General features: G+C 41.7%; 1 protein-coding gene across 14 annotated transcripts in view; it reads right to left on the minus strand.

Annotated features, from left to right (window-relative positions):
• TENM3 (teneurin transmembrane protein 3) overlaps positions 1 to 16,455 on the minus strand; it is a 763,547-nt gene that overhangs the window by 46,883 nt on the left and 700,209 nt on the right. For all 14 annotated transcript variants that reach the window (XM_075197350.1, XM_075197334.1, XM_075197322.1 and 11 more), the window contains 3 exons: positions 6,357 to 6,589; positions 3,738 to 3,892; positions 2,179 to 3,053 (listed from right to left, as the gene is read on the minus strand). In XM_075197350.1, the coding sequence (XP_075053451.1) occupies positions 2,179 to 3,053; positions 3,738 to 3,892; positions 6,357 to 6,589 (1,263 nt within the window). The remainder of the gene's footprint in view (positions 1 to 2,178; positions 3,054 to 3,737; positions 3,893 to 6,356; positions 6,590 to 16,455) is intronic.

Below are 16,455 nucleotides of genomic sequence, written 5' to 3' on the forward strand. Positions count from 1 at the left end.
AGAGGGAGCAAAGGAAGAGGGAGAAGAGGGAGCAAAGGAAGAGGGAGAAGAGGGAAGAAAGGATGAGGGAGAAGAGGGAAGAAAGGATGAGGGAGAAGAGGGAGGAAAGGATGAGTGAGAAGAGGGAGGAAAGGATGAGGGAGAAGAGGAAGAGGGAGGAAAGAAAGGAGAAAAGGGAGGAAAAAATGAGGGAGAAGAGGGGGGAAAGAATGAGGGAAAAGAGGGAGGAACTGAAGAGGGAGAAGAGGGAGGAAAGGATGAGGGAGAAGAGGGAGGAACTGAAGAGGGAGAAGAGGGAGCAAAGGAAAAGGGAGAAGAGTGAAGAAAAGATGAGGAAGAAGAGTGAGGAAAGAATGAGGGAGAAGAGGGAAGAAAGGATGAGGGAGGAAAGGATGAGGGAGAAGAGGGGAGGAAAGGATGAGGGAGAAGAGGAAGAGGGAGGAAAGAAAGGAGAAGAGGGAGGAAAAAATGAGGGAGAAGAGGGAGTAAAGGATGAGGGAGAAGAGGGAGTAAAGGATGAGGGAGAAGAGGGAGGAAAGGATGAGGGAGGAAAGGATGAGGGAGGAAAGGATGAGGGAGGAAAGGATGAGGGAGGAAAGGATGAGGGAGGAAAGGATGAGGGAGAAGAGGGAGGAAAGGATGAGGGAGATGAGGAAGAGGGAGGAAAGAAAGGAGAAGAGGGAGGAAAGGATGAGAAGGAAAAGGATGAGTGAGAAGAGGAGAAATAGAAAGATGAAGAAAAAGATTCACAACAAATAGTATTATCAATGGCAATAACAAAACACATATCACTTACCTACAGGAATTAGCCATAAAGAAATTCCATCATTACTATTACTAGTAAAGTTAGTAGGCATTCAATCACAAAAATCAATTCCACACTATTTTAAAATGCTATATGTGTTTATGTAACCCCCTGCTATTTCCAATTATGTCATTTTCATGGCTGGAGTCACTTATTCTTTTTGCACAAAGTGTTTTCTGAATCAGATAGAGATAAAGTAGTAAATTATAATTTAAAAAGGTGCTGCTGATTTCTCACATCTTGCTGTTTGAAGCCTTATGGAGTCATTATTTTATTGATTAAATACAGTCACGGAAGAAAGAGAATCATTTTTATATGTCTAATTAGTTGGGAAGAAATATATATATTTTTTTATAATACTTGCATTTTATAAACTGATAATCTGAGATTCTACCTTAGATAGAAGCAAAACTCCCATTTAATTCACCCAACATCTGCAATTTACAAAGTACAAGCTCATTTTTGCACTATACAAAAATTATAATTGTGTTTATTTGTTTACAGTCAAAAATGTTCAGGGCATCTTCCAGAATTCTGGATGCTATAGCATTTCCAGTGTTTTACAGTGTTTTATAAAGGTGTGTCTCTAGAAATGTTCCTTTTTCTATAATGACCAGTTACGTCTTTATTAGTAAATATGTCATTTCTGTGTTATAAAGCAATATTCATTAAAGATGAGCACGTTGAGATGGTGGGTAAATACCTATCACCATTTGAAATGATCAAGATGGGACATGGCCACGCCTCCTTCAAACGAGTTGTAGCCACATCATGTTTAAAGTCATGTCCACGTCAGACTGGCCTTAGCGAATCAACCCCAAGTGGGGTGTGTCTAGCACTTCTGAAGTGTTATACTGGCCCCAACGCTCCTCCCCTCTCCAAAAAGCACCCTTGAATTGCCGCACGATGTCTCCTGCTTATCATAGGGAGCAAAGGCCATACCTCCCAACTTCCTGGCAGTCGGGACACAAGTGGGACTGTCTCACCAAAATAGATACAGTTAAAAAGTACTGCGTGCCAAGATATGCCTAATGGGCATTGCACACACCATGCAGATGCCCAGCAGAAGAGAGATTTATATAGCAGTAGTAAAAAACTGAGGGGGGTATAATGTTTGGTGGTATTTCTGCCATGTGCCAAGGCAGTTTCAGTTATTCTTGGGAATCTTAAAAAATACAGTGGTGAATGAATTATAGAAAAATACTTATACTTATAGTACATAAAAATATTGTAAGCTACAACACCCTTGTCTTGGGCACTCTGTCTGTGCAGTGTAAGCGCTATATTATTACAACTGTATTGAATATTAATACATACATCAAAACAATTGCTCACTCAATACATAAAGCAATTACTCAAAAATAGTTACTCACTCAAAGAAGGTCGTCCAGCCTGTTTCATCACTTTTAGTGGCAAGTAGTCCACTGTTGCCATGATAGGTAAATAACACCAATTCTTGCCCCTGAGCAGTCATACTCTTCAGACAGCCGTTAGTACCTATTGTCAACCAGATCACTTGATTATCGGGTGCAACAATCCTCACTGGCATGCGGTTCGGATCCCTTCTGATGCGGAGGGTGTTTCCGTTGCTGTCAGTCACTGCAGTTATGTCATTTTCATTACTATAGCTAAAGTTATATAAATAGTCTCCAGTTATTAAGCTCATGGTATATTGATGGGTACCATTGACATCAAAAATATAAAGTTCTTGATCAGTTGGTGAAGCGACCTCATAATAATTCATTGAATTAATAACAGGTTTGTTTGTGGAGACAGCCCGGATTCTAATATTGCCCAAGTCTGCAATGTATAAAGTGCCATCTGGGGAGGCAGCCAGTGAAGATGGAGCACTCAGCTTGGCATCCTTTGCATAGCCATCTCCATTCTGGTAGCAGTCGCAGTTGGCATCATTTTTGCAGTCACATTCTGAAGGTATGCCAGCAACCAATGAAATCTCTCCATCGGTGGTTACTTGTCGAATCCGGTTGACCTTCTTTTCATCAGTTTCTGTGATGTACAGCACCCCATTATAAGACACTGATATAGCTGTGGCAGATTCTAATATTGCTTGAACGGCATATTTTCCTACTGAGTATTCAACACCAGGTACTTGGCAATACATGGGCCTCCCTGCAGCAATGCGGACCTGCCGGTTCTCAGTGATCTGCAAAACTACGTTGTTGTCCAGAACGTATATAGAGTTATCCATTGGATTAATGGCCAGGTCTGTGGGCCATTCCAATCTCACCTGAAGAACATAAAACGACAACTGCTTTAAAATGTATGTAGTTCATTAAAACATTACTCAAAAACTAAAACGGACTCTGATGTTTCAAACAGGAAAACCAGGTTTGTTTAAATGCAAAAATGTAATACAATTATTAGTAAATTTGTTACTGTATGTTCCCTTAAAATTCCCATGATAAATCCTATCTAAGGTCCGTACACACAGGTGTTGAATAACAATTTCTGTTAAAATTGTAGACAAAGCCTTGTACTTTGTCCTCACTTTATACAGCGTTCAAAGCGTGTTCTCAAGCTTCCCTGCAGCATAGTGTAATGTACTTCATGAGAACTTCCCATATGTTACCATTATATTTAACAGAGTCTTAGAGCTTCTGAATGAGAAGGCAACATCGAAATGGATGAAACCAAGCAAATCGAACGCTTGTCAGAAAGTCTGTGCGTGTACTCACAGAAACTTAATCTGCTTATATAAATTTTTCTACTATTAGTGTTAAACCGCATTTAATAGGCTTTAAGAATGCATAAAATTAATGTCCATTTATACAAACTCCTAAACAAAAGTCCTGTGATATTACATACAAGAGACACTAACAATGCGCCCTATGCAGAAACAAAGTGCAGCTATTTATCATTGAAAGCTAAAAGAAGTGGATTTGTCGCTGTATTGTGATATTCACTGAAATACCTCGCTGATGTGCATGCTTGTGTCACAGGTCAGAGGTCGTGCTGAAGTCAAGTCATTTGATCCAAGTAATGTTGATATTATTCCATTCTGATCCACTCTTCTGATAACCTTACCGTCCACAAAGTAGATTAATCCATTCTTATCCACAGCAATACCTTTATGTATGGGGAGAATAGGTCAGGCACAGTTAACTAGAATACAGATTACTAGTTATATTTCACGAACAGCTCTTTCCAGACCTATTGCTGAGAACAATTTATGTCATGCATATCAAGTATACAAAACCTCATGTATGTTTGACATGCACACACAGTAAATGGATTATGACAACTGACATACCAGCAAGCTCTTTCTTCTCATAGGCAAACCAAGGGGGGTTTCCTAGTGCCTGGAAACCCCCTCCAAGCCTGGAGCACTGAATAATTAAGTTGCCTGGACCCTGCCCCCGCTTCACACGGCTCGGCTCGAAAATAGAGAGCTGCATGCACCTAACAGTAGTGCACGCAGCATTGCCCATGTATATTATGGGGATAGGCAGAGTTGGAGAGCAGCCTAGCACTGTCTAAAATTATAGCCACGCCCACATGTATGCTGGTCACGCCCACTGGCGGCGTGGTGTGGAAACCGCCCTCTGCAAATCCTGTGTTTGCCCCTGCTTCTCTAGCTTATTGTGAACCAATCAGCATCTCACGGTGGATGCATCATTTTGCGAACCTTTCAAAGCACTAGGAAGTAGTAATATCATTGACTTCACTTTGTGCTGCATCCATATGTGATGTCACTAGTTCCTAGTGAGTTTACAGGCTGATCAATTATTCAGACCACAAAATGGCTACCTCCACAGTGTGCAGGTGACTGGATAACTTTAATAGACACAGACTTATCTAGCAACAAAAATAGATTTAATACAACTGCAAGACAGGCAATGCTTTTGAAGACAATGTACATATTAATATGAATTCAGAATATACAGCACTCATTTTTTTTCAGGGGAAATGTTTGTTCAACCATTAATTTTTTTTAGTTTTTTTCCCCAGACAAAACTGCTTTTATGTCCAGATAAACTTCCTAGAGGACAATAATTTGAGCAATATGCTGATATAAAGTAAGTTTTTCAATCAAACATTACCAAATAAAGGTTAATGAACATTCCTGTAGTGAACTGTCTTGTTTTAGTAATCTCTATGGTTATGAAAGTACACAAATATATACTAGAAATAATTACACATATATACCTAATAAATGCAAGGCAGGGACCAAGACAGGGAATCCACTGAAGTGTGGCTCATTCAGGAGTTAATGGGGTAGTCCATGTTTTTTAGTTGGGGACCCTACCCTTAGAAACATCAGCTGAACTGAGCAGCCAAAGCACCAGTTTTCACATTATATAGGGTAAGGGAGCCATCAGTGTGGCTAGGGAGAAAATGTTGGGAGATTCAAACTGCTTTGTTAGAAGATGTGTAGTGAAAGTGTCAGCTGATTGGATTAGACACAGTCACTGTCCAATCAGGTACAGCATTCACCTCACACCTTCTGGCATACCATATCACTAGAAAGGTTCAATCTACCAGCACTGCCAGATACTCTCTCTTGTCTGCTAGCAAAACAAAGTGCTCTAATGGCTCAGTTTAAATAATGTGGTGATCCCAGGATAGTACACCAACAACGTGCAAAGCAGCCGAAAAAACATCTAGTAAATATCAGCAGAAAAGATCATTTAAAAAAATGGTGTATATAGTAAGGTGCATCCCCCAAGATTATGAATTATAAATCACTGAGACACATAGGCTTTGGTACAGCTATTCCTTCAACTACTTAATGATTAACAACATATTAAAGCTGCCTAAAGACAAATCATTTGTAGAGTGAGCACCCATTTTAATCAGAGATCAGTAGATGAACCAGCAATAAGTAGGATGTTTCCCCTGTCACTGCAATTTAACAAAGATAAACTCCCTGGGGCAGTCTCTTCAGATATACGCATGCATGAGCCAGATTAGGGCTTTCACTTCCACTAACATGGAAAAGAAAAAAACGTTACATAAAACAGATTACATTTATTAAAAAAAAAAATGTTAAAATCTTCATTTATTAAAAAATAATTTGCTCACAGGATAAAGCATATTTTAATGATATTAGTGTGTCAGTGCTACTTGAGATGGTGATAACAGCACAGGTATTGCATCAGTACAAGGACTGCCACAATACTTAGTATTACTAAGTAGGCATTGCCATGGCAAGGGCACAGAAACACACTGTCAGCGAGAGACAATTACAGCGATAGCAGCATTATTGTCAGCCGTAACCCTTTCGTGTATAGGGCGAATTGACTGAAAAAGCCCTATCGTCAACAATAGTGCTTTGTGCCCATTGATAAATCAGACCCATAGTGGGGATTTTTCTAACACATGAATATAGAGCACAATCAACTTTGTCTTATGTGAGCTTCATTTACAATATAAATTCAATATCGTCATATAATCTGAGTCCGTCATAAACAAAGGGTTTTGTTTCTCTATGGATCCATAACAATGAATACACATATGAAAACATTGCTTGCATGGAACAGTGCATTTTTTAGTTAAGGCAAGCGTGACGAGTTGCTTAAACAACACTCACCTTTTGGAGTGGTGAGTGTAGCCTCCACAGCCTTCCCCCCTTCTCCACACCTGGCCTCATCAAACGGTGTGCATTGCTCCCCTGTGCCCGCGATTACTTCTGCATTCTTGATCAAATCTTTTGCCCCCATAAGTGATTTGGGACGGTATATTTTGCGTGTGTTGGCATCCGAAACATAAAGGTCTCCCGTTACAGGATCGGTAGCCAGGTAATACCGATGAGCCAGGTTGCTACTGTAGAAACAGACAAAATGTAATGATTAGAGAAGCATGCAAAACAGGAACCTGGGACACTTAAATGGGTGTAAATGCAAAATGAATACTGAACAGTACAGACAATTCAAAGGGGTTTTCTGTCTTCGGATAACATTACATAGTTTCTACATGCCATATTGCATTTTCTTTCTGTTTGTATTTTTCGCCAACTGTTTTGTAGCTACAACAGCATCCAATACACAGACCTGAGCTGTGTGTAGTCCACAGGCTCAAAATAAACAGCTTTCATTGGTAGATTAAAAAGGCATTTGTGAAAAACACAGAACTAAGCAAGAAAGATAGAGTAATGTGATTAGAAAAAGGTGATGGAGTCCAAACCTATGCATTTATGTTGTCGAAATATACGTTTTATTTGGGCTGAGCAGGTCTGGGCAACCTGTGGCTCTCCAGGTGTTGTGAAACTACAAGTCCCAGCATGCATTTCCAACCAATAGTAGGCAGAGTGTGTTGGGACTTGTAGTTTCACCGCAAGTGGAGAGCAACAGGCTGTCCACGCCTACTTTACAGAGTATATTAAAGGCTTCTTTTACTACTGATTTTCATGGTAATCACACAAAGAAAAAGCAAGAAATGACCAACAATTAATGGGCACATTTACCACTGGACTGGAACACATTGAACAAAACAAGTGGATGTTACAATACTCAACAATAACATTCCATAAATCCACCTATTTAAAAAGAAAATACAAATACATTATTTTTCATGCTCACACTGTGTGCAGATATGTATCAACTGTAATACTGGAGCCAAGTCACCTGACATATCTAATGCCTAGAGCCAAAGTTGAGGTTGTACAGCTGTAGACCATGGAGAACACATATACCCTAATAAGTGTGCATACACCACACACACTCCTTCTACAGTGGATGTGCTTCATTCCCAATGTGCAGACAGCACAGGATCAAAAGCGCAAAACACAAAAAAAAAAAGAAATACAGTATAAAGCTTCCCTGAACAATGGTTCACAAGGCCTGTCGTTCGCATGGCAATAATAATAATAATAATTGATGGCCAACAGGAAATATAAAGGTCAACTTAATATATATTATACAACACTCTTACAGTCTATAAATCATTGTACAAATATACATGTTTGGTCAAGGTTTTTTAGCATAAAATTAAAGAGCTTCCCTGTGTTTTCTGTATTTCACACATGACGACGGGGCTCACTTTTGGGCCAAAAGTGAATCCACTGGTAATTCCAACTGTCTGAATACAACCTTGTAGGTGTCTCCTCCAGCAGGTGGTATAGTGCAAGTTATCATTGTAAATATGTAATCTCCTTTTCACAGATGTTGGTGGAAAACCGTGCCTTGGGGTTCTGCCTTCACGCTTAATCTCTATGGGTGCACATACCTCAGGGCATCTCTGGGCTAGTTCAGACTCTCTATGTCCCTGGGTAATGGGGGTGGTAGTGTAATAAAGAGGCCTTTACACATGCACAATTGAAAATTAGTGAAAGATAAGCAGAACATTAGAACATCAAGATAATACACAAGATAATTGGTGTATTTATGGACGCTCCACATCTTTCAATCATATCCACTCTTTGCTGAACATCTCCTGCCCAAGCTTGTCAGTTGTAATACAATTCAACAGTACATCATTGTTATTACCCAAGAGCCGATACCTGATTTCCCACTAGCAGCTGAGTTATACCTTTTTTGATGTCCCTTGTCCCTTACTCTCTCTACACATAAATGTCACATACATGGTGAGGGTCCTCATGCTCTGTTTAACATCAAATACGAGTACAGGGTTTTTATAGCAGACCTAGGTGATCAATACATCATATCCCAAAAAATTCTTAATGGTAAAATTGGGATAAATCATCCCACATGTCGACCCTACCGAACTGTATCTAGAAATGAGCAAAATATTCTTTCAACCATTGCTGACAACTACGATTTATTTTCAACGTTTGTATAAAAAATGCATACTGCATACACACGAATACATATAGATTATTATATACATACATACACACAGACACTAAAATGTGCCTACAGTGCATGTTCCTTATCATGCATTGCTACCCATCTTCCCAGAGCATATGTGTGAGAGCCCTGAACCATTTCATTTATGAGTAATGAGTATATAATTTCATACTTTCAATGCTTTTACTACACTAATTGTAAGGTGGCAATTTTTTTTCTTTTTAATTAGCACTAGCACATACCTGTGATTTTTTTTTACTAGCTCCCAGATATTAGAGGGTATTAAAACTAAATGATATGCTTGATTTATGTATTCGAGCAGATTCCTACGAGCGAGGCATACTTTCATTCTTTGTGCTGCGTAGTGCAGACAGCCCTCAAATTGCCCTTTAGTAAACATCAGTGCCACTAATTTGCTAGAACACACATTGAAGTGAGTAATTTTCTAACAGTAATTTAACATTGTTCTTTTTCCTGCTTTGAATTTAATTCTGGTGTGCAATTTTCATTAAAACGTGTATCCTTATTCATGCGGCCCCATATAAACACGTCATTAGTTTGGTGTACACTATAGCATTTTTTACAATTTATTTAAGAACAGCTGTGATCAGTCATGTCACGCAGGGCACCGTCTACATGCAGCTTGTTAGGAACTCTGGGAAATCAGGGGGAAGTGCTGGCATGCTGTTCCCTTAGAGTGGCAGCTCTCTGCTATGCTTTATGCTAACTATCATGTCAGAATGGCAGGAGATGAGGTTGTTTATGGGTTATATTTGCATAATGGAAGATAAAAAAAATGAAAAGTATTGAACAACAATTAAAATATTGAGTTAGAGTAGAGAAGGTATAGAGCACAAGGAAATAAACTAAGGAAGAAGTAGCTAAAACAGTTTGTGTCTTTTACAGCAATGCACTATTACACTGCCCACCTGACATAAAACTTGCAATCTGCTTTTATCAGGGAAAATAGTACTGCCTAATTTATATATATCACTATGTGTGAAATGTAACAGCTGAGACTAGGGGCCTAGCAGGGGCGGGCTGGGCCGGGAGGCAGGGGGGCATCGCCCCCCGGGCCGCTCAGTCTAACCCCTGTTAGGGCCGGCCGGCCGTCCCCCCCGGCTGCCATATTACCCATATATAACCAGGCGGCCGCATCACTTGACAGGCGATGCAACCGCCTGTGCGCCCCCCGGGCTGCATGTTGCCATTCCACCCCTGGGGCCTAGAACCAGTCAGGAGACAGACAGGGGTATGAAATGATACAATATATAACAGTGCACTATTCTCTCCCTATAACAAGTCACCAGCAGTGTATCTGCCATAAACCACCTGCCACGCACTCCAGCTCTCCCCTCTTCTTTCTCCTGACAACAGACTTTATACCTTTGTCCCAGTCCCTTTCTAATCAGCACACATTTAATGTACTGTTGCTCTGTTCATATAGTAGCAGTGGCACCTCAGACTAACACCACCACCCCCAGCATTACACTGCTCTAGACTGTCAGCTCTTCTACTTAGTTTTAAATCCCTCTCTGACTTGATTCCAGCCTCCTCTTTTGTAGACCAGTACAGCCACTCCTGCAGTTGGATGCTCTCTACTTCCACTTATTGCTGAATATATACCAACCTTCGTTCTTAAAGCCTATACTGCTGTCCTCTACACCATCACCTCACAGCACTTACCATGCAGCATGAATAAAATAGGTGGCATCATAGTGCTGGGTCTGAGATACTTCCACTAATAATACTACATGTGTACATCAACAGTTCGCTGCTCATTCACCATCAGGGCCTGAGGACGGGTGCAGGTTGCCCTAGGCTAATACTCCTGTAGAGCCCACTCACCTTCCACTTCAGGCTAATACACGGTAGATAAAATAAAACTTGTCCTTCATTTAAAATTTGACTTCCCTCACATGCCCACCCCCACCAATGTTTATATTCCAGTGTTTTCAAAACTCAGCTCCACGTGGCTTTTTAAAAGGGTAATAGCGATCTTTGTCAATTACTTCATTTTCACTAAACTGTACAGCAGAACGAATGCATGAACGAGCAGTATTGAGGGTAACAATGTTGAAGGATGACTCGCTGTCTCCTGTTTTTACCATGCGAATACGTCAAGATTAAAACCTTAATAGTATTCCCTTATATGTTAAAATTAATTTTAGGTTATACTTCTCCGTCACACTTTTGCACCCCAAAAATTGTTGCACCCTCTCCAAGGCCCTCGCAACCTAGGCTGCAGTCTAGTCAGCCTATTGGATAATCTGGCCCAACTTTTCATTGGTATGGTAGAATGTGTGTGTGCACTACATGCACATATTGTAGAATGTGTGTGTATATGTGATGCATACATGTACTGGTAGACTGTGTGTGTTTGTTACATACAAGAGGGATACAGGTGATGGAGAGCAGTGGGAGCATAACACTTATGTATGATGTAGGGCAGCGGTTCCCAAACTGTGTGCCGTGGCGATCCCAGGGCCGGTGGTAAGCTGGGCAAACAAGGCAGGGGAGCCAAACCTGACAGGCACTCCCGTCCGCCTGCCATCCACCGCTTGTCTACCAGCAGTGCACGGCACCCTCTGCCCTCCTCCCTTCACATTGACTATGAGGCATGACGTCATTACGTCCGACATTTTCAGTGAGGAGTAGCGCAGAGAGGAGCCTGAACTTGAAGAAAAGAAGACAGAAGAAAGAGGCCAAGTAAAAGGTAAGTAAAGGAACAGAGAAACAGCACTGTAATGAAAGGAGCAGAGTAATAATAGGGAAACTGCGGAAGGGGCACAGTGTGATGGTGAAGGGACACAGTGGTATGATGAAGGGGAACAGTGGTATGTTGAAGGGCCACAGTGGTATGATGAAAGGGCAAAGTGTGATGATGAAGGGGCACAATATTATGGTGAAGGGGCACAGTGCTATGATGAAGGGGTACTGTGATGGTGTAAGGGCACAATATTATGATTAAGGGTCACAGTGTGATGATAAAGGGTCACAGTGTGATGATGAAGGGTCACAGTGTGATGATAAAGGGTCACAGTGTGATGATGAAGGGGCACAGTGTGATGATGAAGGGGCACAGTGTGATGAAGAGGCACAGTGTGATGAAGGGGCACAGTGTGATGATGAAGGGGCACAGTGTGATGATGAAGGGGCACAGAGTGATGATGAAGGGGCACAGTGTGATGATGAAGGGGCACAGTGTGATGATGAAGGGGCACAGTGTGATGATGAAGGGGCACAGTGTGATGATGAAGGGGCACAGTGTGATGATGAAGGGGCAAAGTGTGATGATGAAGGGGCACAGTGTGATGAAGGGGTACAGTGGTACAATGAAGAGCCACAGTGGTACGATGAACGGGAACAGTGTGATGATGAAGGGGCACAGTGTGATGGTGAAGGGGCACAGTGTGATGATGAAGGGGCACAGTGTGATGATGAAGGGGCACAGTGGTATGATGAAGGGGCACAGTGATATGATGAAGGGACAAAGTGTGATGATGAAGGGGCACAATATTATGGTGAAGGGCCACAGTGTGTTGGTGATGGGGCACAGTGTGATGATGAAAGGGAACAGTGGTATGATGAAGGGGCACAGTGGTATGATGAAACAAAATGCGTACAAAACGTACTGCCGCTTGTATTTAACATGCTAAAGCACATTGGCGAGCCCTTTTGAAACCACCCTCCAAAACGAACTGAAAAAACTCCTTCACCGCCAGCCTAACATTGCCGGCATAGGGAGGATCTGACCCCTGTCTGACTATTGTACATGCACGGCTAAGGTCGTGCATTTGCATAACAATGTCTCCCAGCGATAGATGAGGAGCAGCTTCTCCGGGGGCAATACATTCCTATGGACTGCAATGAAAAGGTAAGCAAAGCTTTTCACTGCTTGTTAAATTGGGTCACATCGCAGTATCCATAACCGTTTATGGGGACAGCAGTGGCTAGTGTTAAACAGGTTAAGGTGGGAGAAGTCTCAGATTTATCCTGCTACAACACCTTGATAATTTAAAAGAGCTGTGATGGCCATTCTCGGTTTTCTCCAGCTTTCTAGCTCATCGATGCTTAGTAAATAAGTCTAAAGTTTTGGGTAGGTGAGCAAAATCTGTAATTCTCTTTTGCAGCTCTTTGATTAAAGCGATAAGTAGAGATGCTCACTGACCCCTGTGTTTTGGTTTTGATGTTGTTTTTGGATCTGGATTACCTTCGGGTTTTGGTTTTGCCAAAACCGTCCTTGAGTGTTTTGGTTTTGGATCTGTATTTTTCTTTTTGAAAAATTACTAAAATATGCTAAAATCACATAATGTTGCCGTTTTTTTGATCCTACATTATTATTAACCTCAATAACACTAATTTCAAGTAATTTGCAGTTAGTTTTTACCACCTCACAGGTCACATTATTATTTTCATACACTTTTAGACCAATACTGCAGCGACCTGGCTGGATGGTAAGCAAGATGGTATTGTCCTTGGATCATGAAATCAGTAATGGTTCATTTGATCGCTCCACCCGTTCCTTAAATAACTGGGGTAGTTCTACAGCTAGTACATGGACAGAGTGAAGCAGGCGGTCATGTACAAGGAGACCCTCAAAGGTGGGAAAGGGGTCCCGGATATTCCCACCATGCTGCGCACCTTTTTTGTCTGCAACTGCATCCGCAGAACTCTTATTGAAAATAACATTTGCTCTGCTGGGAAGTCCATGTCTCACTTTTTCCTCCTGCCTCTTTGGAGAACCCTTGGTTGGGACATGTAGGACAGCTCCTTCCCTTACAATTGGACTACACCTTGGTTTTACCTGGATGTTGGACTGTTTGTGAGGGAGCACCATCTGGAGGGACTTAAACCTGACTTGTGGAAGCCAAAAACTGTCCACAAGCTCATCAGAGCTAAAGACATTATGGAGTCTGTTCCAGGGCTCCCTGCTGCAACAACAAAACACATGTGGGAGAATGTGGCCTCTAAGAGGCTTACTAATAGACACAAAGACATTGCATGGATGGCTATCCAGGGATGTCTGCCTCTCAGGGCATTCATCATTCATGCACTCCCGGAACCTGTGCCGATATGTTCACTGCCCCTTCTGCATCACCAGCAGGGAAACAGCACTGCATATTTTTTGGGACTGCCCCACTGCACAGGCACCGTTGGATGCCTTGGAACATGAACATAAGGACAGTGTGCCCAGAACTTGCCTTTCATACCATTCGGTATTTTATGGATTATTTCCTGGGACCCACATCATTAGGGCAATCCAGGAGGCCTGGAGCCTAATGAACTGCTGTAAGGACGCTATTTGGCTTGCCAGGAATCGCCTCATCTTGAAAAGAAAGAAGATGACCATCCAGGACTGTCGCAGGCTGATCCACAGCCTACTAAGAAACTATAACAGCATTGACAGTCCTGAGGAAGAGAAGGATGACTAATTTTCTGTGTCCCTCTTCTCCTTCTCCCCCTGTGTGTCTGTTTATTCAATATAACACTGTTGAATTTGCCTGCAAATTCAGAAGACAAGCCTGCTTGTCTTCCTATTCATCAATGACTCTTAGCAATGGAGCCCTTGTCTTTGGGTGTTACCTATATAAGGCAGTAGAACTTGCCTGCAAATTCAGTAAATGTAACTACAATATTCTTATTTCTGGTAAAGTAAAAAGGTTTTTACAAAGAGATCAAAGGGGAACATTAAACAAAAAACCACCGCAAACAAATATAACTTCCACTTCCTCAGTAAAAAAACAACAAAAAACTATAGAACACGCTATAAAACCGAGATAACAACATAATAAAGTTAAATATATATGATTTATAGTTTACCCTAAATTTACTATTCTATAATTCTGTACAACAAATAAAAGTTATACTTGTGCTAAGGACACCGGAACAATTAGTTCCATTTCTGATGAGTTTACAAATACCAAACTAAAATAAATCTGCATCTCTCTGCGAGCTTTAAACATCTGTTCCCACAATACATGTGATTTAGTAAAAATAAATACATTTATAATAACTTAACACGTTCTTCGTACCAAAAGCAGGAAGCAATAAACCTGCTATTAACAAGACGAAATAGGATGAAAAAATTTAGTCCTAACATATACTGGATGCTGTAAGCATATTACGGGTGATAAATAATAACCATCAGGATCTGAGTGCAAGTTCAGGTTTAGTGCTATTCTTGCATTTGCTAAGAACAGACAGAAAATGCTTAAAGTGAAACTAAATCCACCAAAATATTTAGAAACATTGTACCAGAATGGTGAATGGAAGGTGAACATTGCAATCTAGGTTATTTAATGCAATCTAGGTTATTTTATTAACAATAGTAAAACAAATGATTAAGATGTTACTCATTACACGTTGCCAGGGTCGCCCAGCTGAGCCACATTAAAATCTGGTCAAAGTGGCTGCTCGGATCTTCTTATTCATCCAGGCGGTTACACCCACCCTAGGGTGCAGAGTCGTCTCTTGCCTAGTCTGCGTGTATAGTCTGGGGGTTCTTCACGTGGTCACATAACCCTGAGACTAAGTGGGGGAAAGGGCCAGGGCCCAAGATTACTCATGCTGCGTTATTACTGTGAGTTGATCCACATGCCAGGTTAATGACATGTGTTCTCACATTTTTTACCTGTCTACATACAACGGTGTTCAGTTACGAAGATCTGAGACCCCATACTGCATGTACATCCCCACTCCACACATAATTATACATTATGCAGCACACATAATGTATGTTTGGCATGTGCGTTGCGCTGTATGTTGTACATTTGACATGAAGTTGAAACTTGCGTGGTGCTGCCACAGGCATCTTGTTCTTGGGTCACATTGTGTCGCCTTACCTCTCTTTGTCAAACAGTATGCCCCCAACCTTCTCTCCCCTTGTCACATATGATGCCCAACCATTCCTCATCACATATATATACCCTTACCACTCACCCCTTATCACATGGGTTGTCCCACCATTCTCCCTTGTCATGTATCATCATCACCATTTACTTATATAGGGCCACTAATTCTGTAGTGCTGTACAGAGAACTCACTCACATCAGTCCCTGCCCCATTGGGGCTTACAGTCTAAATTCCCTAACACACACACACACACACACACACACACAGGCAAACACACACACAGGCAGACACACACAAAGGCAGACACACAGACCAGGGTCAATTTGTTAGCAGCCAGTTAACCTACCAGTATGTTTTTGGAGTGTGGGAGGAAACCGGAGCACCCGGAGGAAACCCACGCAAATACGGGGAGAGCATACAAACTCCTCACAGATAAGGCCATGGTTGGGAGTTGAACTCATGACCCCAGTGCTATGAGGCAGAAGTGCTAACCACTTAGCCACTGTGCTGCCCATATATGCCCTAAACCCTACCATCCTCTCTTCCTGTAAAGGACACTGAGAAAGGGGCAAAGTAGCAGGGTCCAGGCCTGCCTGTGTAGTGCGAGGAGTCACCAACCTGGTTTGGCCTCACTCCATCCAAAGGCTATGGGGGAGGCCCCAGGAAGTTAATGGAGCACAACATTTCTCAAGCAGGCCCTGTTTCCTGTTACCAGAGGTTCCTACTTACTACAGTGTCCAATGGAGGAGGGTTCTGGCCTTATTCACAGCAGCCCTAACCAGTGCTCCATGTGGGTGTGGGGGGGGGATCTGTGCAGAGTCTGTGAGTCCCACTGATGATATCACTGACACTCTGTACAGACAACCAACATCATGCATCAGCTGTAATGTAGTAAATACTTGGAAATTATGAATAAATCATATTGACAGGATGGGTCATCAGACATGTCATTAGAGATGTTCTTGAACAGGTTAGCCGAATCAGCTCTGAAAAGTCCTAAGAAATTATTGAACGTTAGACTAAAAATTT

This window comes from Mixophyes fleayi, chromosome 1 (genome assembly GCF_038048845.1).
Source record: "Mixophyes fleayi isolate aMixFle1 chromosome 1, aMixFle1.hap1, whole genome shotgun sequence".
Lineage (NCBI taxonomy): Eukaryota > Metazoa > Chordata > Amphibia > Anura > Limnodynastidae > Mixophyes > Mixophyes fleayi.